Here is a 25871-nt window from a genome sequence, read left to right as displayed (position 1 = left end):
GCGGTACACCCAGCACACAGCTGATTAATCACTTAATCCAATAGTATAGGACAGGAAATACTCATGCTGGTGCACAGAGCCCATTGCATTCATGTTGGAGGAAAAAGGCCTCACGCCAATTTTTTCCTCCAGCATGAATCCTGTCACCTAAATGGGAGTGACTCTGGCCCGGGTCGAAGTGAAGGGCTTAGAGATAGCTTGGCCCAGACTGGAAAAGAGTCTGCAGATGGCACTTTGTTGCTTCGGTGGCTTCATCAGATGATGTTTGAAGGTGCTGGCTATGTGATCGATTTCTTGTTCTCCTCGGTTCATTCTCAGAAGAACAAGCTCAGCACAGCCCCAGGATTTACACAAATCCTTGAAAACAGCCTTGTTGAGTCTTTCAAAAGTTGCTGGGGAGATTTCAAAATCAGCTCCCTCAACCTCTGCCCATATCCTACTGGAAAGGTGGTCAGTGATGACATAGAGGTCTTCAGATCTGACGTGGATCTTAGCCTTTTTACAGACTCTGGTAACAAGCTTGTTAACAAGTAATCTGACAGAGAGTCTGTTTATCTCTGAATCCTGGTCTGGTGGTAAGTGGAGCACCGGTTCAGCACCTGTCTCAGGTACTGTGACTGTGAGTGCTGGTGAGGTTGGCTCGGTGGCATTTAAAGCCGTCATGACATTGTCACAATGGATGCCAGTCTGATATGTCAGCCACCACCTCAGCAGTACCTGGAAACGCCACACTGTGCTGCAAGTAGCCCTCCTGATGATGGCCTGTGTATTTCTGAATGGTCCAAGCTGACAAAATGACTCTGGAGTCATCCCGTCGATGGTGTATTCAGAAAGGAGTCTCCTCAGTGCCTCTGTAAAGACCAGGTCTCTACCCTCTGCGATATGTTGCAGTTTTTCTAACTGCCTCTCTTCATCAGCTGGGTGTTTCTCACCACCCTCTGGTCGAAGCAGTTCAGATACAGAGTCAGCAAAGGATTGCAGTGATTCTCTGCTTTTCACTTTGCTGTTTGGCGAGAAAATTTTCTTCAGATTTCTCGCAGCACGATGTATCAACTGTTTGGCATACTGTTTAGCCAACAGAAGAGTTATCTTGGGTTTATCTGCCCTGACTGCTGCACCAGCAGACTCGCTGATGTCACTCACGACACTATCACTCTCCTGGTAGGTGTCACGCAGCAAGACATCACGCTCAGCGTCAGAGGCATCATCCAGTAAAATGTCTAGGATATCTCCCAGCTCCTTAGACACTATTTTCTGGACCTGAGATTTTCTACTTTCTGAGCTGTCCGCCGATTGCTTTGAGTCAGCCTCAGAACTTCCTACCTGCACAGGTAATGAACTGCAGCTCTCATCATGATCATCATCATCCTCTATGTCCACAAGCTCTAGATCTCCAGGTGAAGATTTTAGACACAGGCAAGCAAATGATGTAGTTTTGCTGATGAATGACTGTATCATGGATCGAGCGTGCTCAACCATGTCATTAAGTCTATAGGAGAGAGTCACGTGAGACATAAACCGACTCTCTGCATCTCTGCTCGTCGTGATGGCGGAGTTGACGCTTTTAGATACCTCCTCGGACATGATTTTAATCAAGCTCTGTGAGCTGATGTCAGGGTCTGCAGTGTCTATTCCCAGAGCTTGAGCAAAAGCTTCTGGGACTGCGTTGCCCATCGTGGACGCAACATGATTCTCAGGTATCTTTGTATTAGCTGTCAAATTGGCAGAATGGGAGTCTATAAGATATGCCACCATATCTAACAGTAGCTCCGCCAGCCTAACTGTGATGGCATTATCTGGTCTACCATCCCTAATCACTAGAAGCTGCTGCAAAAATCTATCCACAAAAGGACGAAATTGGTCCACTCCAAACTGGGATGCTTCTGCCATTTTATCTAAAACGACGATGACGGTCTAGAACAGCACATGCAATGCGATGCGCGTCTTACAAAATTCAGACCTGTGCCCCTTTTTACTAAGTCGCAGGGAGTGTAATGTGTCACAAAGGCATATTTCAGAAAGACATTCTAAAAGGTGATGACATCACCAAGCAAATCTGCTTAACTCCTCCCCCTAAACAAATGACTGCAGCTTAGCAACCGTTGCTAAGCACCGGCAGCACACTCACACTCACAGGTGGAGATTCACACCAGCTGGCTCCTGCCGATCAAACATCCCAGAGACTGTCATTCTGCTGCAACTAAAAATGAGGAGTTTTTGTCTTCTGTTCTGACAGTGAAACATGTTCAAAAAATGCTCACTGTGATAATTAACTGTACAAGTGGTTCTGGCTTTTGGATGACAACAACAGAGCACCAGCAGCATACAAGTTACATAGCTAACACGCTAGCTTGGCACAAGTTATAGCTCATTAATTGTTTCTCATGGATGATATTAATGGAAAAATGTTCTTAACATTTCTTGCTGCTTTTTTTTACCTGCTCTCTCCGTTTGACTCTGGTGACGGCCTTTTGTAGCGTCAATTCTGGGTCCATTTGCAACCGTTCAGATAGGCATTTGTCCCGCAGACTCAGCACAAGTCTGTCCCTCACCATCTCATCACGTAGAGCCCTGTAACCGCAGAGCTCCGCCAGGCAGTGCAGCGCCGTAATAAAACTGTTGGCCGTCTCGCCCGTTTCTTGAAGCCGCTGATTAAACTTTACTGTCTCAAAGATCACATTCCTGCCATTCTCTTCTGCTTGCGTCTCCAATCCAGAAGCAACGCGGAATCTGTCGAAGCGTTTAATCCATTTAGGCCAGTCTTCAGCCTTCAAGGTGAACTTTACCGGCGGGGAGACTTGAAAGTCCGTGGAAAGCGAATACAATGATTTGCTTCTAAACACCTTATACATGTTGTAAAATTGTTACAGAAAACACGTGAAAAGTTTGGGGATTGTGCATTACCGATTTGTGGAGTTATAGCCTTAAACTGTTTGTCATCCTCTCAATTTTTCGATAATGTCCTGATGAAGCTGAATCAGAAGAAGTTTGAATGGTTTGAATCGGTTGAAGTATGTTGAAGATAACTGATGTTGAAAAACGTGGCGGAAGAATAATAATAAGGCTTGCAGCATTCACACCCAATAATCTGATTTTTTTTACTGTTTACAAAAATAGTGGAGTACCTGTTTTTACTTGTCAAGACTTTTTATAGAATTTAGAATTTAAACCTACGCATACATAAACATACACAAGAAAGATAGATGTAGGTAAATATTAAATTTAGGTGGGGTTTTTTTCTAGTGGAAATGACCCCTGTCCAGTGCAGATAAACATCTTTGTGGTGGTTTTAGCAATATAAGTCTTTCCACCACTTTGGTCCAGACTGACATGTCTCAACAAATAGTAGAGTGATTGCCATGAAATTTTACAGATATTCATGATTTCCATAGGATGAATCCTAATGACTTTGATGCTGTCTTAAAAGAAACCTTATCTCGTTATCTCAACTGGCATCTTCTATGTTACTCTAACTCCAGAGCCCAACCAAAGACCGTAGTGACCATAGTGACAGTGATCAAGTGGTTGTTAGCTTACTGTTTAACAACAGCTAACACTCGCTGTCAGTTATATATTAGCCACTGTGATGCCTTGTCTTGTCACAGGGTGGTGTCAGTCTAGAGAATCAACTTTATCATAGTGACAACAACCAAATGACACATTTCAGTTGGTTGTGCAGTTTCCAAGTTTGTTCCCACATCTCCACACAAACATAAAATGGCCAGGTGGTTAAAACATTACAACTGAGCCGAGGTGCCCTCACCAGGGCGTTTTGGGACAACATATCAGGTTGGCAGCTCCATAACTGGATGATCTAAAAAAAAAAATATAATATGTGGAACCACAAGGTCAAAGTCAATTTATTCTAAAGCAATTGTTCTGCCTTAAAAATTAATTTTGCCTTAAAACTGAGAAAGACATTTTTGTCTAATTGGATAAATTCAAGGTCTCATACACAATACCAAAAGCCCAGTGAAAGCCAGAGCTGGCAAGGAGAGGACGTAAAGGCAGTGTACTTTCCCCAGTGAAAGCCCCTTGCTGCCTACTGTGAGAAGACGGAGCCTTTGTGGTGAGACTGAAGGAAACATGAGCTACAGAATGCACTGCGGGCCAACTCATCAGGAGACATGCTGGATCTATACAGATGCCCGTGCCTCTTCAAATCCCTCATGATCACCTGGCAGTTATGCACGCTTGCTTAAGCATGAGCTGGCTGCACAATGACTAACTTATTTGTATGTTCATGCGCCTGTGGGAGTAAGAGAGAGAGAGAGAGAACAGAAGAGAGGGATGCAAAATATGTGCATATGACATCACCTTCTGTACTTCCTTAATCCAGGCTACCCTTCTCTCCCGTCAGTCATCATTTACATTTAATCCAGAGTTCAGAGGGAGACAAATATAAAGCTACCTTTTACGCTGGTAATGGAAAAGCTGATCCAATAATATGCATAACACAACTGCTGAGGATTGACAAAGACACTGGAGACTGCTCCTTTCTCTCTCTCCTTTTCCTTTTACTCTCTCACTGTCTCTGTGTCTCTCTCCCGCACCGTCACTAAGGTCTCATGCTTCCCACTTTCTTTCATATTTCCTTAAACTTCAAAAGCTTGTACAGCTCTGCTCAGTGTCTGCTCAGAGAACAGAACATCTTGGAAAGGGGTGTTGTTAGAGTTACATCAGCCGCTGAGGAGCAGTCCCAAAATAAACATCAATACAGTCAAATTAAATGCTACCATCTGGTGGAGTGCATCTTTTGGCTTCCCCATTGACCCAATGTGTCACTCCACTTTCACCTTTAGTAGAGGAAGTGTCTGTCACCTACATACTGTGATCACATGTATTAATACAGTTGTGTTGATACAAATGGTGTGAGTTCCACTCTGGAATCCCACTGCACACTGAGAATAAAGTCAACTGAAATCAAGATGTCCTCTCAGCCTTTTAATTCACTGTTCATTTATTCCAGGCCATTTCTATTTTTTTCACACAGGCTCACAGAGAGACAACTAAGCAAAACTATGAAAGTTAAACTCAGCAGAGAACTGTAGCACAATGGGAAACCAATCAATTACTCACATACTACCTTAGCCAGCTGTCACTCAGCACTCTCTATTTCTCTCCTCTCCTCTTCTAAACACTGTCTACTTTTCTGTCAAACCTGCTCACCATCATTTTTCAAGAAGCAAACTGTCAGGTTGTGTTAATTGGACTTTGACTGTAAAGACACACAGGCCAGGAAGCCAGAGGACAACCATACCTCCCGCTTAGACGGAAGGGTCAAATATGAGTCACTTCAAGGCTTTAAATGGCAGGTTCAAAACTCATAACCCTGCACAAATCACCCAGTTCCATTATCATCTACAGGAAAGAGACTGACAGTAAAACAAACAGGCAAGTGTTAGAAAATGCGAGAAGTGCTTCTAACCTGTCCAAGTGTCGGAAACATCAAGCTAAATTTAAAATGGGGATGAGACAAATGAGATGAAGTGGAAACAATCCTGTTAAAAGCAGCAGAATTATCTTTGGTATTGCGTGTTCACCTATTTGGAGGTATGATCGCAATCCCATCACATAGTCTAGATAGACCAGTAGATGTTCATGAAGATAAGGACTCCTGGTGCACACTGTTACTGGACATGTACATACTGCAATCCATCAAAGGCTTGCTTACAACAAAGAATAACAGAGCACTTTCTTAACGTGTCAAAGAGACTCTGTGAGAGGTTGTCAGTGTTATTTCCAAGGGCTGGTCCAGGCTAAAAGAAAAGCCACGGGAGGGCATTGATCTGGAAGGCCCTCTGGAGATGAGAAACATCTAGTGATTGTCAGAAAGAAAAATAACATCCGTTTGACATCTGAATCCACTATTTGAGGCAGGCAGGGCAGAAACAGAGGGGGCTAGAGATCAAACAAGCAGCTAGCAGTCTCTTATTGGGAGCAGAGAGCACAGGGAATCAGGTTCTGTCTCCAGACACACACACACACACACACACACACACACACACACACACACACACACACACACACACCATTGAATTAGGGCCTTGTGGTTCCCTCTGTGGCTAGCTAACCACTGTACAGTACAGTAGATACAATTTTTGCCTGGAGAAGGAGTCAGGAAAAGTCAAAACCATCTGCAGCTCTTTGACATGTTTAAATCTAAACTAATGGGAGGAAATCGATTCCCAAGCTAGTGCTCTTGCACAGGTTTCCTGCTTTAACAGGCACTTTGACTGCAAGGTGTGAGAGAGAGGGCACAGGGTGTGTGTGTGTGTGTGTGTGTGTGTGTGTGTGTGTGTGTGTGTGTGTGCATGTGTGCATGCTTGCTTGCTTGCATCAGGAATTTTCCAGATGATGATTACTTGTGAACTTAAAGTGATAAAGTAAATAATGGAGACAGTTATATTTCCAACACATCTCTGTATTTCAAAGACTGAAAAATTAATTTATTTGTCTCTATCAACCAGACATGCTAGAAACTGAAAAGCATTACTTGGGCCATATGCACAGGAAAGTGGCTTGGTAGAAAGAGGAGCAAAGAAGGGTGCTGAAGGTGGACAAGATGTTTTTGCTCTACCGACTGCTTTCCTAATGACCATGACCATGACCATGACAGAGAGACAGTTCATCCGGTCACCAGCTTTTTGGAAAGCGCCTGCCCTTTTCCAGTTTCCAGTGATGGTCTCTAAGATGGTTCTGTGTAACAAACCATCTGGTGCATCAGGTTATTCCTAAATAAAAAATGACCCCAAAAGGCTATTTCATACAAATGTAGACATATTTATATGGATAATGGCAAAAGTGCAAGGGCAGATAAAGTTTATTACAGTATTATCAATGATGAGAGTAAATCCACACTCCATGATGTTAAACACCACACACACACAGATCCATACTGTAAACCTACTCTGAGACTGTTCATTCTCTAAAAAGTTTCTGTTTCTCTCTGTCCTTTATGCGTCTAACCAAGCTTTTGCCTTATCCCTCTTCCCTGTAGTTCCATAAAACTGCCAATTTACACTTTTTTCTTCATCCTTTCTTCCTCTACTCATATTTCACCCTCTCGTCTGTTCTCCCCTTTTTGTCTTGTTTCTCTTCTCTCCATTCTATCTTCAACTTGCTGTCTACAATCTCCACACTGGGATGTTTATTTACGTAGTTCCAGGTCTTTTCCTTATCTCCTTGTTCTCTTCCACCCTCTCTGTATTTTGATAGCTTCAACATTTAAAGACTATAGATTCATTTCTTGTCGATCTCTTTCAAATCTCCTATTTCTACAACCATTCCACCTCCAAACTCTGAGCCTTATTACTCCTCTTTCCCTCCTTGTCCTCTCTTCAACTCCTACCCTCTCTGGGGGACATCCCCAATGAGTCATCCTCTGTCTGGTACAAGGACAGGGATATAGCAATATGTTTTTTCATCTCCATAGACAGCGTTGTCTTATTTTCCTCTCCTTGTGTTTCAAACCATCTGAGAAATTGTTGCAGTTGTTACCCGATGACTCCGTTTTTCTGTTTTCCCCACCGACCACTGAAGAAGTGGCTCATCCATCACTTTAAATACCCTCTGATGCACTGCCCGCAAAAGGCTGCAATCCTCTTCATAAAGTACAATACATGGGCCTAACAACACACATCACACACTCACATACACACACTTTGTACACACAGGCCAAGCATGCATATAAACACTTGCCAAGGACGCATACACACAGGAGGTCAACACCCAAACCTTTCCCAAATAAAAAAAAAAAGTTTTATGTTATGTTTGCCTCACTCACTTTGGTATGCATCTTTACTGGGTTGAATTGAAGAGGGATTGTTACCTATAATGCCATCCACAGCTGCTTGTAGAATGTAAAACATCTTTCTATTTATTGTAGCTGACTAAGTCTCTTGCGTCAACAGACAATGGCCAGTGCATTACATACAGTGTCTACTTTGAGGAATGTGCATAAGCACATTGTGCTGCCAGTAATTACCTCAATCAATATGTTCAATTGTACAACACTACACCTGTCTCTAGCAAAACAGGCACAGTACTTCAGTACCCAGCCTGAAGTAGTAGTTTTCTGCATACCACACCTGTAAGCTACTGACAGCAATACTGTATAGTGAAATTCTTTTTGGTGGCTGTCTCAGGATGTGTCCACAGCACAACATGTTGGGATGTTTTTACTTGAACCAAACACACAGAAACCATTTCCTCTGGAAGACTGAAATTATGTTTTCTGTTGTATCAGCACCGTTATTTACCTGTGATGCATACATGCCATTGAACATTCCCACTTCAGTGATCAGCATAAAGAACATACAGAGTAGACTCCACACTATCCAAAACCAGCACTAAATGTTGCCTACTACAAAAAGGTTGGCAGAAAGACAAAATATTTGGAGATACTGATACCGCTTTTCCAGCACACTGGCTCTGGTTTTTAACCGGTTCTCTTTAGGAGTCTTGGAACCTTGGTTCTATCTAGTTGACCAGCCTGCAGTTCCACCAGCAAAATCGTAGATTACGCTGTTTACCTGTGAACCTTTGTTCTGTTTTTACAGATATTTGTTTTTACCAAAAACACAAGCACGGACCAACTGTTACTGAGACTACTGCACATGGTGGAAAAGGGGTATGACTCACTTGCTTAGGGATTAAAGTTTCAGACTCAATCAAGCAGGAACCAAGTATGAACAAAGCAATGATTTAGACAAAGTAAACCATTTTGCATAATGTAAGTGTCAAATTCATGTGGGGCAGGATTTGGCTTAACTTTTTGCCATCACTTCAGTCCCAGTGACTTTAAAGGGGCAAATATGACATTGTAAAGCCTATAAACCCGAGGTAGACATGATAGTAATAGCCAAACCATGGCAGTTTGCCAAATGAAATAATCAGCAGTGACAAATTAGTAATATAAGTTTACAGGGGGAACTCTATCTGCTTCTGTGCTCAATCAAATTTCCATCCATATTACAAGTGCTCACCAGTATGCAGGCATCTGGATCAGCTTCCCATAGAGTGCAGTGCTGAAGGAAGGGATGATGGGGATGAGAGGCAGGAAACCCCCTGTGCTGTCCTGGCATGTCAAGCCTGCCTGGAACCCAAACACCTGGAAAGAGACAGCAAGAAAGGGAGAGAGTGTAAGATATGGTGGAAGGGAGAGAAGAGAAGGAAAGACGGGGGAGAAAAAAAGCAGACATGGAAATGCATATTCAGCAATGTATATATCAAACCATTTACTGGATCCACAGAAAAAACATGTCAGCTCTCATTGAGTTCACACAGCTTCTGAAAAGACAACACAGCAGTGAAGAGCCGGTGCCGTTGTTCTCTCATCTCAATCACCACTGAGCTGTTTTGACCCTATCTGTCTTCAGCAGATCGGCCGTAGCCCAAAGCTGCGCTCTTATAATGACAAAAAAAGACAAAATCATCTTATCGTCTTTGTTTACTGTAGACCTGTCAGCAAGTCTATCCAGTACTCTGGGAGGCCCTGATAAAAATATCCTTATGTTGAACTCTCAAAAAAAGTATACATATTGCACATTAGACCACTACAAACATGTTTCTTCTCCTGTAACAGTTTTTTAAAACACAGTTGATTACATAGCAGAAGTGATGTGACCACTGCAGTGTGATTTAATGAGGACACACACTGCTGAGGCTGAAAAGTTTGTGGGTGGTTTGTGCAGTTCACCAACACAGATTTGTTTACCAACAAACATGTACACTCTGAACTGAAGTTTCCATAACAACTTTAAGGTTTTCTGCAAACAAGTGGACATACATATAGTAAGAGAGATGCAATAGCAAGACTATTCACCCAATTAACCGCAGTCACATCATCTTTTACATGAACAAATCGATCAGGTCCATGGCAAGATCACACCCAGATTGGTGCCTAACATTCATGTATTTTTCTAGGGAAGAGATTTTTAGACTCACTCACCTCAACGCGGTTTCTTTTAGTGACAATGTAGCTCGTAATCTAACCTTCTAATTACTTAAGCTCCTGGTAGTCACATTGTTGGATACATACTGTACTGCAACCTCAATGTTTACATACGGTTAATGGTGAACATGGTGGATGAAGTCCTGTTTAATATTTGAGGCAGTGGATGATGGCTGGGCCCAGCTGTCCCACATGCAGCTGCTGTGTATGCACTGGGCAAGATTCATTCAATTCCTGCAAGTGGAGGTCTACCAAGCCACTTTCCTGTGCAGATGGCCCAGAGCAGACAGACAAAACTTTGGATGAAACTAAAATGATAATTCATTTATAATAGGACAACTGGCCTATGGATGTAATATTACACACCAGAGTAGTATATCTAGTTGAATTGTGTGATTGCCAGATACAGATGTAGACCTGTGGCCTCCTTGCTGAGCAAGGCTGACGTTGAGTTCATGTCTATATCCATGGAAAAGTGAAACAATGGCTAACCACTACCCTCAAGACAGACACCTTAGCTTTGTCAGCCAGTGTCAATAAAAGACAGATTAAGATAAGCCTTAGTTTATACCCGTTTCAAATCACTTCCTGAAGTGGGTGAATTGTGGCCAGACTGACCTCCACCCTGTCATGATCCCACTGCCAAAATCCAGAGGCAGAATTAGTACCTTGGCAGATACAGAGGCTGATTGGCTGATTGGTCAGAAGGATCCTTGGCCACTGACCAGTTGACTGTTAACCCTGCAGTGACCCTGTGATAAGGACTACCAACATGATGTCCAGCAAACATCCTGCCTTAAAAAAACACACCCAGGCCATACCAGGCCAGACTGGGCCACCCCAGGTTACTAAAGATCTGTTGTCCAGGCTTCCTAAAAGGTGAATTTGCTAAATTCTCCATAATTCTATACGCACTCCACGGAACATCCGGGCCTTCAAGTAAACTATGAATACAGAGATTAAAACCTTTTTTTTCTAGTTGGTTTATGGGTTAATTTATACAATGAAGTGTTAGACAAAAGTGCAGTTTACTCTAGACACTACCACTGTCAGATATGATATTACCTTAACCTGTATATAAATAAATAACTGATCACATTGTGTGTAGGTAAAAAAATAATGTAACAGCTACATACACAAAACGCCAAGACAGATTCAGAGGAAGATCAATGATTATTTCTAAATGTTTTGCTATAACTACGTGCATTCTACAAAGAGGTATTACATAGTATATATACATAATAGTACAGCATTTCAACTTTTAAATGGTCTAACAACAAATGGTGTGAATAGTATGTTTAAACAGCTTTCTCAGCAGATTGTTCAGATTTTTCTAAGCTGTCTCTTGACCATTCTTAGGAACTGCCACAATTTTCAGATAGCACAAACTTTACATACTAAATAATTGCTCATAAAATTGGCCTTATCATATAAAGCAATCTGATAAAAGCACAGCTGACAAAGATTTTGCCTTTCGCCTTGTGATTTTACACTTGTTCTCTGAGAAACCATAGCGTTTTGTCATAGGCCCCAGTCTGATGTTTTTGGCAATTGTAACTGTAATTAACAATGAATTCTACCTATTTAACATCAAACTCAAAACTATACAGTCAACACAGTAACAGGGGATGTCACAGCTACACAATACAAGCCTGTAGCATCCCATCAATCTGCTTGTTTAAAACCATGAAGTAGACCAGAGTTGGACTGGAGCTCATCAGAAGGCTCAGCACTGAGATCTTTATGACCAGGTGAAAAGGGGTCATCAAGGTCATTAGGGTTATTTCAGAGTGGAGTTAAGACTGTGGCCATGAGGCTGGCCTACTGACTTATGACTGAAGTGCATGAAAACGGAACTCTATGAATTACTATATTTTGTGTAAACTGAAGATATGACGGATAAAGAGATAAATGTAAAATAAAAGAAGGTAAATAAAATAAAAACATATACAAACCTGTGCTAAATAAAAATGGCAAAGGACAGGAAAAAAATGGCACAAGGATAAATTGTAGTTTTCTGTATTATGTAAGAGTATGAGAGTGTGGTTTTGCACCCAGTCTACCACAACCGTTAGTACATTATCAAATACCCGGTATAGAAGAAGGCATACTTTATTAATCCCTTGAGGGGAAATACAATTTTTTGTTTTAGTGTAGTTTGGACTTAAACATCAAATAACTTCTAACTTGAGAACCAAATCAACAAATGCTCAACTAACCTGAGATGTGATGCTTTAACTGTGGCCTAGATAGCCTAAGTGGATCTGACAGACCTTTGTGAAAAGTCAGGTGTATATGTAGGATACAGTTCTAACATCGAACCAACTGTTTTAGCAGAACAGTAAAGAACTGTTTTATACTGTATCTACAGAAAGGCCAGCTGGATTTTAATATTGTTGTGCTCACCTTGAGGTAGAAGTGTGAATAGCAGTGATGTAGCAGGTTGTCAGAAGGTTGGCTGAGACTGCTGACAGTGCTGACCAGCTCTGGAGCATACATGGGCACAGAGTGTTCGACATTCACCCTTTCCACCTGGAACTGCACAGAAGGTAGTGGGCGCACTGGCTGAAACACTGGCATGTTGACTGGCCCAGGTGCAGTCTGGAAGATTGAAAATATCAAAGGAGGGAAAGGGATTAAAAGGGAGGATACATATGTATCAGTCTCCCTCATATTTAACTAGGTAAACTCTCTGACAAGATCTAAAAATTAAATTCAGTCACAATATTTGACATAAATACTGCATGATTTTTATAAGGATGGGTATAATGGCTAGATCTGATGTCTGAATTGTATTGTTTTACTATAGACCTTCTGTATAATCAGCAAATAGTCACTAAAATACAATACAAGATTTTTTCCCCCTCACCACAAGACTGAAGAATGTTGTTATCATTCTTGAGATATATAACATATTTAAATATTTATAGAAAAAAAAATCAAACCTTTTTAGCCAGATATTTATCAGCTTGAAGGTGCACTAAGCACATATGATTTGTTCTTCACCATAAGTATCTTGGCAAACAGTATTTGTCAAAACGCAAGCAACCTATCAATGTGTGGCCTGTTCAGATAAGTAGAAGCTTCAATGTCAGTAGATGCAATGTGTGCTGTACAATCTACAGACTTTTAGCAATGTGTCTGATCATTTTGTGTGCACATCATTCTCTCTCCATTACAGTTTGTATATTTGATTTTTATACTTTAATTTTATGTAATGCAATCACCCATGGCAAATTAATAACCATTAAAAAAAGAGTTTCTAAAAGAAGGTACAAAAAAGATACAAGATACAAGGACATTATTTGGAACTATGTAGGTCTGTATGCAGTACCTTGCATCCCATGATGACAGGCATTAGTGTGTGAAGGAGGTTGAACTCCGCCATGGAGACGGTCACTGAGACTTGGAGCAGACTGAGACACGTGAGTCTGGTTGGGATGAATTCCTCCAAGTTTGATATCTCTTCTGGAGTAGATGGACCATGGCTCTCTTCAACCATTTCTACAGAGACAATGACACAACCGAAAGAAACCTGTTAGCTTTGGAAAAAATAGCGTAACATATTGCAGAGGTGCAGTAAAGGGAGTGGGTGCAGTGTAAAATTAAACATTTTATTAGAAAAACAACTGATTTCCTTTGTTTTACACAAGTGAATCTAACCGCGAGAATGGGACCTTTGGTGCAATATTTGAAATAAAGTGAGGGAGTGGGAAAGGCCAAAGCCATTTGGATTTGAGAACTAAAGATTGTTTTACAGAGAAAGAGGTTAACTGTAAAGCACACCAGTTTCTTTGAGTGGGCGCCTCTCCTCTGCGCCTGCAGCATTAAAACAATAAAAAGGCCTTTTCCAACAAAAACCACCACCTCATGCACTAAATAAAATAAACATGCACTAAAAAAGTACTGGCATCTTCAAGTGATATTCATTACAGTGGCTGTTTCCCAGTAGCTTTGTTTTTGAACTATCTCATAAAACCACTCATTCAATCAATAACCAGAAACATCCGGAAAGGCAGAAAATGAAGTGAACCAAGACAACATGGAAAAGAGGCTAGCAAGGTCAGCGCTCACCAAAGTGAGGAGTGACCAGAGCAATGAACCACTAAACTGTGTCCAGGGCCTGAGGTGGACCAAAACTTGAACGCTTTGTTACAGAACGGCCTTGGCTCTAGTCCCAGGACATGGGCTTGTTTTAGTTCAGTAAAGGTTCTGTTGGGCTACATTCCCAGCTCCAAGGTGGGCTCAGAACCTGATCCCAAAGCTGTTTTGCTCTTTGGCCTACCGCCACAGCCCGCATCAGGTTCATCTGGCACTGCCATGTCCAATCTAATCATATGCCAGGTCTCAAGTCAATATCCACAGTCAACATTCAAACTACAAAAGACATGCGGCTCACGTGGCACACAGAGCCATGATTGCACACACTTAAACAGTTTCTATTTAAAGCACACAGAAAAAAAATATATGATAAAAAGACAAGAAGTGTGCAAGCCAATATACACACACTGGCACTGTGGCACACACATATTGCTGACACACCCCTATTTTCCTGTCCCACTTAACAAATCCAGCTCTAAAAGTTTTGCTAATTTGTTCCATCTATTGTTCTCCGGCAATATATAAAAAAAACATTCACCACATTCAACACACAAATGAACACACCAAGTAATTTGCAAGTTGGAACCTTCTGGTCTAAATAGGGCAAGATTTTATTAAATACACAGACACCGGCCAATTTGGCCTCCATTTACAACTAGTTTTTGGGAGGAAAGTGATTCTGAGGAGGAGTGCATGAGGAGGAGTAGAGAAGAAGAGGACAAGATGCATAGAAGTCTTTGACCTTCTGATCTACTTCCCTCCTGGCAAGCGAGGAGAGGAGAGGAGAGGAGAGGAGAGGAGAGGAGAGGAGAGGATGATTTAAGGGAACACATAAGGCATGTGTTATTTTATCACTCTATCTGTAAAAGCTACCTTGGTGAAAAAAGTTTCCTCTTTTATCTACTCTCAATTTCTCAATCCCCCCCAGGGGTCTAATTATACTGACCCTTTTCCAGAAAATGCCAGAGAGAGCACAGACACATATAGAAACAGGAAGAAACAGACTGACCTGACCAGCTTTAGTCAAAAGCTCTGTAGTAATTACCCCATCATCTATTATCTATCGCAGATGCTGAAACAGCCGAAACCTACGGATGTTATCGTTTCGAAAAAATGAGAGTTATTGCTACAGATATTACACACAGACACACATTCCATGTTCTTTCACAACATCCCAGGGATGAGCTCATCAATAGCTGTGCAGGGACGATCACTAACAAAGGTGTTTGGCTTATCCTCCCTCATGTGGTCCAAAAGGTCACTGCTTTCATGTACAGCTGTGTGTTGAAAGATGGGTTGTGCAAGGAAATAACAATGTGATGAGGATACTGTAAAGTGCAAACCACTGCAGTTTCTGATCATTGGCAGAACAGAATAGAGAAGAACAGAACACACTAGAAGAGAAGAGAACAAAATAGAAGAAAAGAGAAGAAAAAGATAAGAGAGGTGTTGCAAAAAGTGTTAGTCGAGAGTAGGGAGTACAGTGAGCTATTAGTTGTTAGCTGACTTTTAGTTGGTAAAGTCAGCCCAATAAAACAGATGGAGCAACTGTTAGCATGAGACATCTGACCTCTCTGTGGTTTGCAGTAGGGTTCGTACTCATGGTCCATGGCACAGGTGACCATCTTGAGGATGCGGTGGACAGCGCTGCTGTGCAGCCTGACATCCAGAGGTCCTAACACCAGCCGCTTGATGGATGTCTCTTGAAGAGTGGGCACAGCTTCCTCCATACTCACCACCGAGTCCTGAGAGCCTACTGACAGAAACAAACATGCATAACATACTTAGATTATAAATAGCAGTGTTTCCCCTACCATTATATTGGGGGGGGCGCAATGCCCCCCCCAACAGCAACCCCCACCCCCCCTTGAAGGTCAAGTTAATTTTATTCAGTTTTCTTTTCTTTTTTTTCTTTTTTTTTTAAAGATATTTTTTCGGGCACTTTTGTGCCTTCAATTGATAGGACAGGTGAGCGTGAAGGGGGGAGAGAGAGAGAGAGGAAGTGACATGCAGCAAAGGGCCACAGGCTTGAGTCGAACTGGGGCCGCTGCGGCAACAGCCTTGTACATGGGGTGCCTGCTCTACCACTAAGCCACCAACGCCCCTCAATTTTATTTTCTATATGGCACCAGATCACAGCAGAAGTCATTTAAGGTTACCTTTCCTATAGAACAGGTCTATACCTTGTCCTTTTGTTAAACAAACGAAACAGCCTTATGTTATTTATCTTATTTACACAATGGCATGTCATTTCTGTCCCTCTCTGGTATGTGCTATTTCAAACTTGAAGATTATTCTTTCAGTCATTCAGCAAGTTTAACACATTTTCCAAACTCTAATTTAAAAGTCTAAGTACAGTAGACATGTCACCTTCAGTATTTAATGTAAAGACTTGTGTGTTTTTGGCATTAATAGTTAGCCCAGCAACATATTTTCCCCATATACACTTCTTAATTATGTACAAGTATAGGATCTCTTCATCTCTTGGGTAAAAACACAGCAATGATGGCAGGGCTGTAATGCAGCAGCAGAGAGCAGCTCACATAGCCGTGACCCACTGGAATGATGAATATTCCAAATGTCCACTTCTCTCACACAGCTGTCCCTTCATTCATCGTAGGCCCCTGTTCCAGAGGTCCACTTAAAAGACTCAGCTCCCCGGCAATAAAACGAGAGAAATTAAAAATAAAAGAAGGGGGTGGATGAATGGCAGTGAGGGAGGAAGAGGACAAAGGGTCACAACTCTCTTTATTCCCATTACATTCCACAACTGCACTGAACATTCTTACAGCTCAGAAAGTCAACACTGTGAATTTTAACTTTTTTCGCTTAAAGGTTGGGGGATGGGGTGAAACTACCACTGAATTTTGGGGATTTATAAAGGGCAATGGGCAATGCCACTTCCCCTTCCCTTCCTCAGTGAGATTTGGCTGCAGTGGATTAGGCCTAATATCAACCATATGGCTGCAGTTAGAACGGTCAGTGAAATGATGAGGAGGCTGAAATTAGCCAGGATTTAGAAGATTTAAAAGTGTCTCCATTTCCCAACATTTTAAAAAAAGTTTTTAATCTGCAGCGTTACTCTAATAGGAAGTCAATGGTGAATGTGACCTGGGTCGGTTAGTATTTCGGTTGACTCAGAGTTTATGTTAGTCCCATGGCAATGGAAACTAATTTGTTTGGTTGACACTGGATCTGGTCCGCGTCCGAGAAGAAGAGAAACACTGACAGAAGAGAAGCATTCCAATTGGCAAGGGTAACCACAGCCCTCCCGCAGGAAAAGAGACTGACACTTATCCTGCTGTCAGAAATGACTCTGACAGCTCAGGATGACAGTATCAATGTTTTTTTTTAATTTAGATTATTATCTGTAGCTGACAGCAGGAGGGAACAATAGCCTAGTCAGAAAGAGTTAGAGGAAGCCAGAAGTAAAATGAAAGAGTAAAAGAGAGAGGCAAGTGAAACAACATAGGTGACACTAGACTCCTAATAAATCAAATGATCTGTACAGGTCATTGAATTGTTTCAACCAGATCTTTGTTTCTTGTGCTATTTAAAAAAAGGCAACTGTGCACAATGATCATAATTATATAATCATACATTTGTCTTAATCATCACTGTAAATGGTCTTTTTCACTCAATGGAGCGTGATCATATATCATACCATGAACAGCATTCAGTGACACATGGGCAATACCCTCGTATACTTTTGCCATTAGACAGTGAGGGGTTGCACTTCATCTTGATCTAATCTGAATTTTTTTTAAGTGTTGAGCGTGTTAGAGGTTTTTTTGTGTGTGTGTGTGTGTGTGGGGGGGGGGGGGGGGATCTTAACACTTGTGAACGTCAGTCAGGTGTCACATACAGCTTCCCAGCATCACTGAAATAAAATGCTCAGCAATCACAGACTAAAGCACAGAGACATTTGTGAGCCAAATATAACATTTCAAATTGAAGGGAGAACGCTTTATCTCTTAATGGGAACTTCAGATCTTTCAGACCTGAATAAACAATCTTGAGTGCTGCAGCTGAGGAATGAGAAATCCTGTCTGTCTTAAAGCTTCTGCCAGGAGAGTGACACCTAATTAGCCAAGAGGACCCTATTCACTTTCTCAAGAGCTTACAGGTAAAGAGACAGGGGAAACAGTGTTTCAACAAGCAGCATGGAGAAAGAAACTCAAATATGTGTCAGCGCAGACTAAACACTTCTGACAGTTGCCCTCCAGGTAAGTTTGGGGTGAGAACGAGGACAGGAAGGGTCAAGGACCAGGTGGCTGTGACTCAAACAAGACAAGCTCTTTCTTCAGGTCTCCAGGGGGCTTGTTTGACAGAGAGAAGAGAAGAGAAGAAAAAGAGAAAGAAAAAAAAGATGGAAAGACAGAGAGTATAAGGCAGATGGGAAGAAAGAGCGAACAAGGTGGAGAAAAGGAGAACATGACAGATATAAAAAAGAGAGAGGAGGTGGTAAGGTGAGCAAACAAGCTCTGTGAGGAGGAGTGAGTTAGACAATACCTTTGCCGCTGCTGCTCTCCATTGTGTAGAGATAATCCATGTAAAAAGCACCAAAGCGCTGCATGCCTGCTATCTCTGTATAGGTCTCCTGTCAAACAAAAGTAGAGTTAGGTAAACATAGCAGTAAGGGAGCAAACAAGCTGATAGCATTTAAGAGTGGCAGTGACTGGGGTCACGGTGGACATGGCAAAGGGGGTCAAATGAGAAATTTCAAAAAGAGTAATTGAAGGATTGATCTGCTTAGTGGGATATCACTTTTTACCAGCCAACAATATCACTAATATTTGGAAGTATTTCAAGAATTCCAAGTGTCTCTTATCTGGAGTGAAATTAAAGCTAACTGAATTTTTCAATTAACTTTTTAGAATGGAAATTCAGATAGAGAAGAGAGCACAAAGAAGAAGACACTTAACTAATCGTTATTATACTCTACAGTACATAGGGAAGTAATCTAGTGCATATCAAGTCTGTTCTTTATTGAGTAATAAGCTACTGATAAATGGAAGTGAAAGTTTCCTCATTCAAGTGGTGCTTGGATATACGCCACTGGAAATACGTACCTTATCTACTACAAGATAGGACTTTTTCATGACAAATCAAAACTGTCTGACTGGGATTATGGCTGACTTTCAGTATGAAATTGTGAAATATTATTTGGAAATATTCATTAAGATAGCAAGGTGCAGCTTTTAAAAACATGAATGCAATGTAATGTACTAGTGAGCATGTACATGTTTGGAAAAAAACAATACATGATGGTTATTAGGGCACTTTGTAACTGTCGGTTACCTAACACAAAAATAGTGTGTAACTTTCATTACATACAACACTAGCGAAGAGGTAGGGATCATCCTGGACAGGTCACCAGTTTATTACAGGACCAACACATACAGACAAACCTACTCAGATGAACCTAGATATAGGTGAAAGAACTGGGATATATCACATGTTTGAGCTACCTGGTTGTATTGTTTTACTATAACTCGTCATCATTTATTAGTCTGCAGGTTAAGAGCTATTGCACCTGTCCTTGACAATATTTGAAAGTTATATTTCTACTGCACATCAAACCACTAGTGAAAAAAGAGAATGAGTGAGCAAGCAAGAAACAGAGAGAAAGAAGGAGGGAGGCCCCTCTCGCACACACATTTAACACCCCCACCCCAGACTTACTCACTAGCTCTCTAAACAAAGATTTCAATAGAGCCTTATCAGTCAGGCAGGTTAATGAGTAATATTTATTAGGGGACCTCTAATGGCTCTGGCATGCTTTTGGATCAAAGCCATTGGCTGGTTTCAAAACTGCTAATGAATTAACACTAAAACCTTTGACTCTTTAAGACTTTAAAGTATGGATAGATGGATGGATGTCCAAACAATTGCTTCATTGAGGGTCATGAACATTTCTGAGCAGAGTCAACACTAGAGCTGTGATGGCTGATGAAGGGAGCTGAGACTTATCAGGAATAATGGCTTTAACACTACTGCTTAGATAGCGGGAACATTCCTCTACTGCAGCCAGCAGCTGGGTGACTGACAGAAATAATCTCAGTGGCAGTGATTTAAACTAAAATGATGTATTTTCAGCAGAGAAATTAGTGAGAGTTAAAAAGGACAAAATATTATATTAACCTAGTACTACCAATATGATAATAGTTGTCATTACAGCTATTCTAGATGAAACCTGAAGCAAGACTGGATGTAATTATATCAGATTGTTTATTGAACCCAGATTAAGTATTGTATTAGTGAAGTGTGCATCAGTGTACATGCTTTAACAAGTTGCTTAAGCCATAACCACACTAATATGTGTTAGGGAACATCTTTTGTTCTTTAGGTTGGCTGTGACGTGCCTCAGTGAACCCTTTATGTTTCTGAAAAGAAGGAAACGTGTCTTAATAAAATTTCTATGCATCATTTGTTTGTTCTCTAAACAGCTTGATGACCTCAGCACTACAGATGTTTTGTTTAGTGAGAACTGTGTCAATGGCAGGTGCTGTTGAAGTAAACAGCAATGGTGAGTTCATTTTGTTTTGTATTGCTGTTGGTTAAATAAGTGCACTGGTCTGTCAGCCCAGCTGTGAGGTGTGTGTTAAGTTGGTTGTCAGCCTGGTTTGGAACTGACTGCTTAATTTTTGCCATATGGTTTGCTATCAGTTTTGTGGTTGTCCTTTGAGGGCTAAGCGGTTAGTCTTCTGAAGTAAAAGCTTGATTGCCAGTGTAGTGTATATGTCACAATCAACCTGTAATAATGGTTGGACTCACTTTAAACAGACTGTTTTACTGTTGAAGCTGTGTAGCTGCTCTCAAGTAAATACTCTCTGGGGACCTCTATCTGAAATGCATGGTCTGCTATTGCATTTTGGCCATCCATCCAAGCAAAGTCAGCCCTTTTTTAAACACCAAAAACAGATTTTTTTTCCCCAAATAAAATTTCCAGAATAAACATGTTTGGGAACATTTTTTCATTATTTTTTTTAACCTTGTGATTAGCAGCATCCAGGATGAACTCAGCCCTGACTCCGTTGTTCTCTGGACTGCGGTAGTCAAAGAGAGAGTTGGTAAGGTAGGTCATTCCTTTACTGCTTAGGCTGTCCCCACAGCTGAAGAACACTGCGTCCTGTGGAGACAAAAAGAAAAGAAAAGAGAGAAATGAGTTGAGGTATGAAGGAGAGCCTGCACAGACAATGTAAGGCATACTTAAATTTCCCCTCCCGACACATTTTTAGGTATGTAAAAAACACTGCTCTGATAAATATTTTGTGTGACATGGTTATGCTTACTGAGTGGAAGGAACTTATTACTTACTAATATTTTTACTTGTCACAAAAATACAATCCAACCCTCAGTAGATAAAAGAACATCTTATGCAGAAGTATTTCAAACAATTTAAAGGGCCAGTGTGTAAAATGGGTTGAAAACAGTGACATCAGTGGTCAAATTCTAGATTGCAGGGCTCACTCGCTCACCCCTCCCGTCGGGTAAATGACGGCGGCCTCATAGGGACAAAAAGCCTTGCGCACGAGTTTTTCAGGAGTAGGTCTATCTAGCGACGAGGTGAATATTTATTTAGAAATCTAAACCATGTTACGATATTGTAATGAAGCCCTCACGAGCAGGAGACCAGAGGAGCTTTCGGGAAAAAGGCCAGTTTATTTGAGCACTCAAAAAACTCTGGTAACACTCCAGGGGGTAAAACACTCCATCCCAAATTCTGACTCTTCTGGCGTAACAGACACACTTCATACACACATACTCGTTTACCATACTGAGTGGGGACCCCCTCCCCCCTCTGCTCCACCGATCTCCAGCCCGCACACTGACTGACAGCGTAGCCGGTAAACAGAGCTCAGCTGTTTATTTAGCCTAGCAATATCTCCGGAGCTGCAATGGACGACTTTGAACACGATTTTGAAGAGTTTCTTGTAGCGGACACAGACCCAGAGCCATACCTGTTTGAGCCAGAGCATACAGATGAGGAACTCCATGTGTTTGATGCTGAGCGGGCGAGAAGAGAGGCTGAATGCACAGAATGGGATTCGGTGCTACTGCTACCATCGCTGGGGAGATATATCATCAGGAGGAAAAGCGCCGCAGAGAGTGCATCACAAGGAGTGAAGCTGCGTCTTCTTTTCCTCGCAGATGACGGTTCGGGTTCATTCTCTCCTGTTGCGTGGTAAGTGTGCTCCATTCGCAAACTTTATAACTAAAAAAACTTTTCACTACTCTCTATCGACGAACTACTAACACTCTCTGCTGTTTCCTCCTCCTTCTTCCTTCCTTCCGCTGTCTTCATTGGTTCATTTATACACACGAAACGCGTTCTCTGGCTGGCTGGATTGTCCGCTCAGTCTGCCGCACAAGATGGCGACCTCTCTAAAGCAAGGCCCTTGCTATATATATATATATATATATATATATATATATATAAAAATAAAAGCAGAATTATAAGGCTACGAAAACCAAACAAATTTTATTTTATAGCAGTTATACACTTGTATAAACATATTAATGGGTAGAATATTCAGATTCAGATTCAGATTGACAATAAACCATGCCAAATATTACACACTGGCCTTTTAATATAAATAAATTGCTCTCCCTTATTAAATGAAATATACCATATGTGAAAGCACAATTAAAAAAATGCCTTAGAAATATAACCATTAAAACACACAGTTAATACATGGTTGACGAAATACATTGACTTCAATTGAGCCCTAGACGTTGCACTGTACATGAGCGGATGATGAGACTGCTGCTGACACAGTGATGTACTTGTGGCAAACACAGAACATTATGGTGAATTACAGAAAGACAGCTGGATTTTGCTCTTCCATAAACAAACCAGACCACATCTCTACCTCCTTCTGAAAGCTCTTGGGAGCAATGGAGGCTGTGGAGACATGGTTTAGGTGAAAGTGATCTCTGTTCTGGGCTTTTAAATTCTCTTTCTTTATCTTTCTCACTCAAGTTTTCCGCTTTTTTTCATTTTTCCTTGAGGTTTTTAGGCTGTCTTTACCTCCTCACGTCGGTTCATGTTTTCTTCAAAATCCCGGACTCCCATGATGCCTTTCAGGCAGAGCGCCCGGCAACCCACAAAGCCAATCTGACAATCGAAGAAGGGCTCCCCCATCATCAGCACCTGGAATAAAAACCAGAGGAAGAGACTTTAACCAGTTTTTATAGTCCAGATTTATTCACCTCTACATGAAGAAGAATGTGGGAACTGGATAAACTCCGGAGTCCTTTCCTCTAGTGAAGTAAAATAAGGAATACAAAGACCTGTACAGTTAAGAAAAACATTGATTTAAAATGAATATTGATATATTTATACTAATCATGAATATATGTATGTACTATATAAGTTAAGACCAAACAGAAGGGGAAATGCTAGCGTCAGACTCCTTTCCTTTTCAAAGAGAACACCCAGGATGTAAAATGTCTTAAATCAGTCAACAGAAGCCCAGTAAATCCATAACAGTGCAATCACTCACAGAAATTAATTTGACTGAATTACCTTTTAAATCGCAATAAAACATAACATTTGAAATTAATGACAGTTTGAGGCTCAATTTATTGTGGATTATCACAAATGGGGTTCTCCACTAGGACCAGTTTGAGGCTAATTTGGTTTGTGGTGCTGTTGAGGTTGTGGGCTCATTTCATTGTGATCAAAAGAGCAGGGGTTAGACAACTTCCATTTTCCCTTGAGAGTGGTGAGTGCACGTGTGAGTGTGTGGTAGCAGTCCAGCAGACCCTGTAACCAGTAAGGTGTGGTTGTCTCTCACTCACCGTGCCTTTGCTTCACCCAGCAGACAACTAAACAGAGAGCAATCCAATAAAACTTTACGTTTCACCACACAATAATTACAAGGCCTAGTTTTCCCTGTTTTACTAGCCATCCCTTTGCCTTTCAGCGCTCTCACTTCTGGTCCCAGTTCAGACTGCTCTCTCTCTCTCTCTCTCTCTCTTCCAGCAAAAGCATAAATTACAGAAATTGGAACTGGAAATCTCTTAGAATTCTCACATCTGGTAAAAAGCTTAGGAGCAGAAAACTCCTTTCCTACTGTGACCAGGTAATCAGAGAAAAAGGTTTAAAAATATTTTCTACACCAAGGGGGAAACGCGGAAATGATCAGACTTGGACCTGACTCAGACACGGATTCCACTGTGTTCACAACAGGCCACGGATTAGTGACCTGGAGAGGCTTTATAAATGTACTTAAGGAGGGAATTAAGAGCAACCTCTGTCCAAGTGTGAATAAGGAGACACTACTAATAATAACGGGGGATCACAAGGGAGGGCAGGGATCTTTATAGGTCTGCCCAGTGGTCTGGTCATAAAGGGTAGTAAGGTTGTAGATGGGTACAATTGGTAGAAGGCAGATATCAGCAGAAAAATCAATCACTGTAGTTGAAAAAGAGTAATGGTTGGGGCTGATCTTTTTACATAATAACATTCCTCATCATAAATATTGTTTATAATCTAGAGATGGACAATATGATTGAAAATCACACATTTCATTTCTCTTTTTTTATTCTGACACTTGGACTGGACTTGGGTTTTTTGGTCAGTTAGTTAAACAAAAGTTAAAAGAAATCTGTCATTGGTTCTTATAGCTGTTCTCTACTTATGGTATGTAATGTGGACAATTTATCAATTAAAAAGTGCAATATGATTAAATCTGCAAAAGACAGTAAAAACATAATCATAATTGAAATATTTCTTGAGGCAACAGGGTATAAATTAAGCTCTGGCATCTTACCTCAATAGTGATTCCCTCTTGCTCCAGGCATAGGACCTCTCTGGACTTGACCTTCTGAGGACTATAGTAGCTGCTCTCTGACTGGGTTTCTGTAAGCTGAGAAAAAAGACAGAAGGACAGAAACCATTTAATATTCATAACAAATGTGGGAGATAAAAAGACTCAAATAATTAGTTAAAATCAAATAAATACATTATTCAGCAAATTTAGCAACTTGTGCCTGGGTTAAACAAGAAAACCATCAAATTTTAACAATTTTATTTGAATCCGTGACAAAAAAGACTGAAAGACTGAAATGCTTCAACTCAGTGTCACTAAGAAATACATCAAAGCAACATCAAAAGAACATAAAATCTGAAGCCTTTACAGAGTTTCATTTTGTGTTACAGTTAAGGCTTTGTGACATCCAAAAAGTAGATTAGGTATTTAAAAACCAGCAAAACAGATCAAAACTGATTAAACAAGCCTGCAGTGCTCAAATAAAAGTGAGTAAAATCTCCACAAAGAAGAGGTTTTGCCACCTCAAAATATGGGGAGATGACAAGGGAAAGTAAAGTTTTGTTGACAGAGTAAGTAACGTATACGGTAATAATATGGATGTCACAAAAATCCAACACTAAAAACTGGAAACCATATGTCTCATTGTGCGTGTGTGACCATGTGTACCCACAATTCACTGCTGAAACAGATACATGATTTGAAAAATAAACAAAGGCTATGCATGTCTTTGGATGTGGAGGGCAACGGGGCCCTGGAAAATAATGCTTAAAACCAGAAACAATAACATCCAAACAAGGACAGATGACATTTTTTTAGATCAGAGACTGGATGCCAGCCTCAGGACTTTTTGGTTGTTTTCTCTTCCAAGTTTGGACCCAGGCCAAAGACATTCATCAAACCACATGACAGCCGCTTCTCTCTGATGCTTGGGGAGGCCCGCTCTGGCTTTATTGGGGATGACAATCAGAACATGACTAAAACACTTGGGATATTTAGGGGTAAACTGAAAATGTCCAAGTGATTGTTCACTCAGG

At 41.1% G+C, this 25871-nt stretch overlaps 1 protein-coding gene across 6 annotated transcripts in view; it reads right to left on the bottom strand.

Moving 5' to 3' along the window:
• LOC125892761 (intermembrane lipid transfer protein VPS13B-like) overlaps nucleotides 1-25871 on the bottom strand; it is a 360799-nt gene that overhangs the window by 290148 nt on the left and 44780 nt on the right. For 3 of the 6 annotated variants that reach the window (XM_049582970.1, XM_049582966.1, XM_049582968.1), the window contains exons 9-16: nucleotides 24838-24933; nucleotides 23091-23213; nucleotides 21051-21188; nucleotides 18569-18656; nucleotides 15627-15812; nucleotides 13290-13459; nucleotides 12362-12556; nucleotides 8988-9112 (exon numbers count right to left, since the gene is read on the bottom strand). In XM_049582970.1, coding sequence (XP_049438927.1) covers nucleotides 8988-9112; nucleotides 12362-12556; nucleotides 13290-13459; nucleotides 15627-15812; nucleotides 18569-18656; nucleotides 21051-21188; nucleotides 23091-23213; nucleotides 24838-24933 — 1121 coding nt within the window. The remainder of the gene's footprint in view (nucleotides 1-8987; nucleotides 9113-12361; nucleotides 12557-13289; nucleotides 13460-15626; nucleotides 15813-18568; nucleotides 18657-21050; nucleotides 21189-23090; nucleotides 23214-24837; nucleotides 24934-25871) is intronic. The other 3 variants (XM_049582971.1, XM_049582967.1, XM_049582969.1) reach the window with 1 other exon arrangement.

The sequence above is a fragment of the Epinephelus fuscoguttatus genome, linkage group LG8, assembly GCF_011397635.1.
Source record: "Epinephelus fuscoguttatus linkage group LG8, E.fuscoguttatus.final_Chr_v1".
Taxonomy (NCBI): domain Eukaryota; kingdom Metazoa; phylum Chordata; class Actinopteri; order Perciformes; family Serranidae; genus Epinephelus; species Epinephelus fuscoguttatus.
This window is presented reverse-complemented; position numbering and strand designations above follow the sequence as displayed.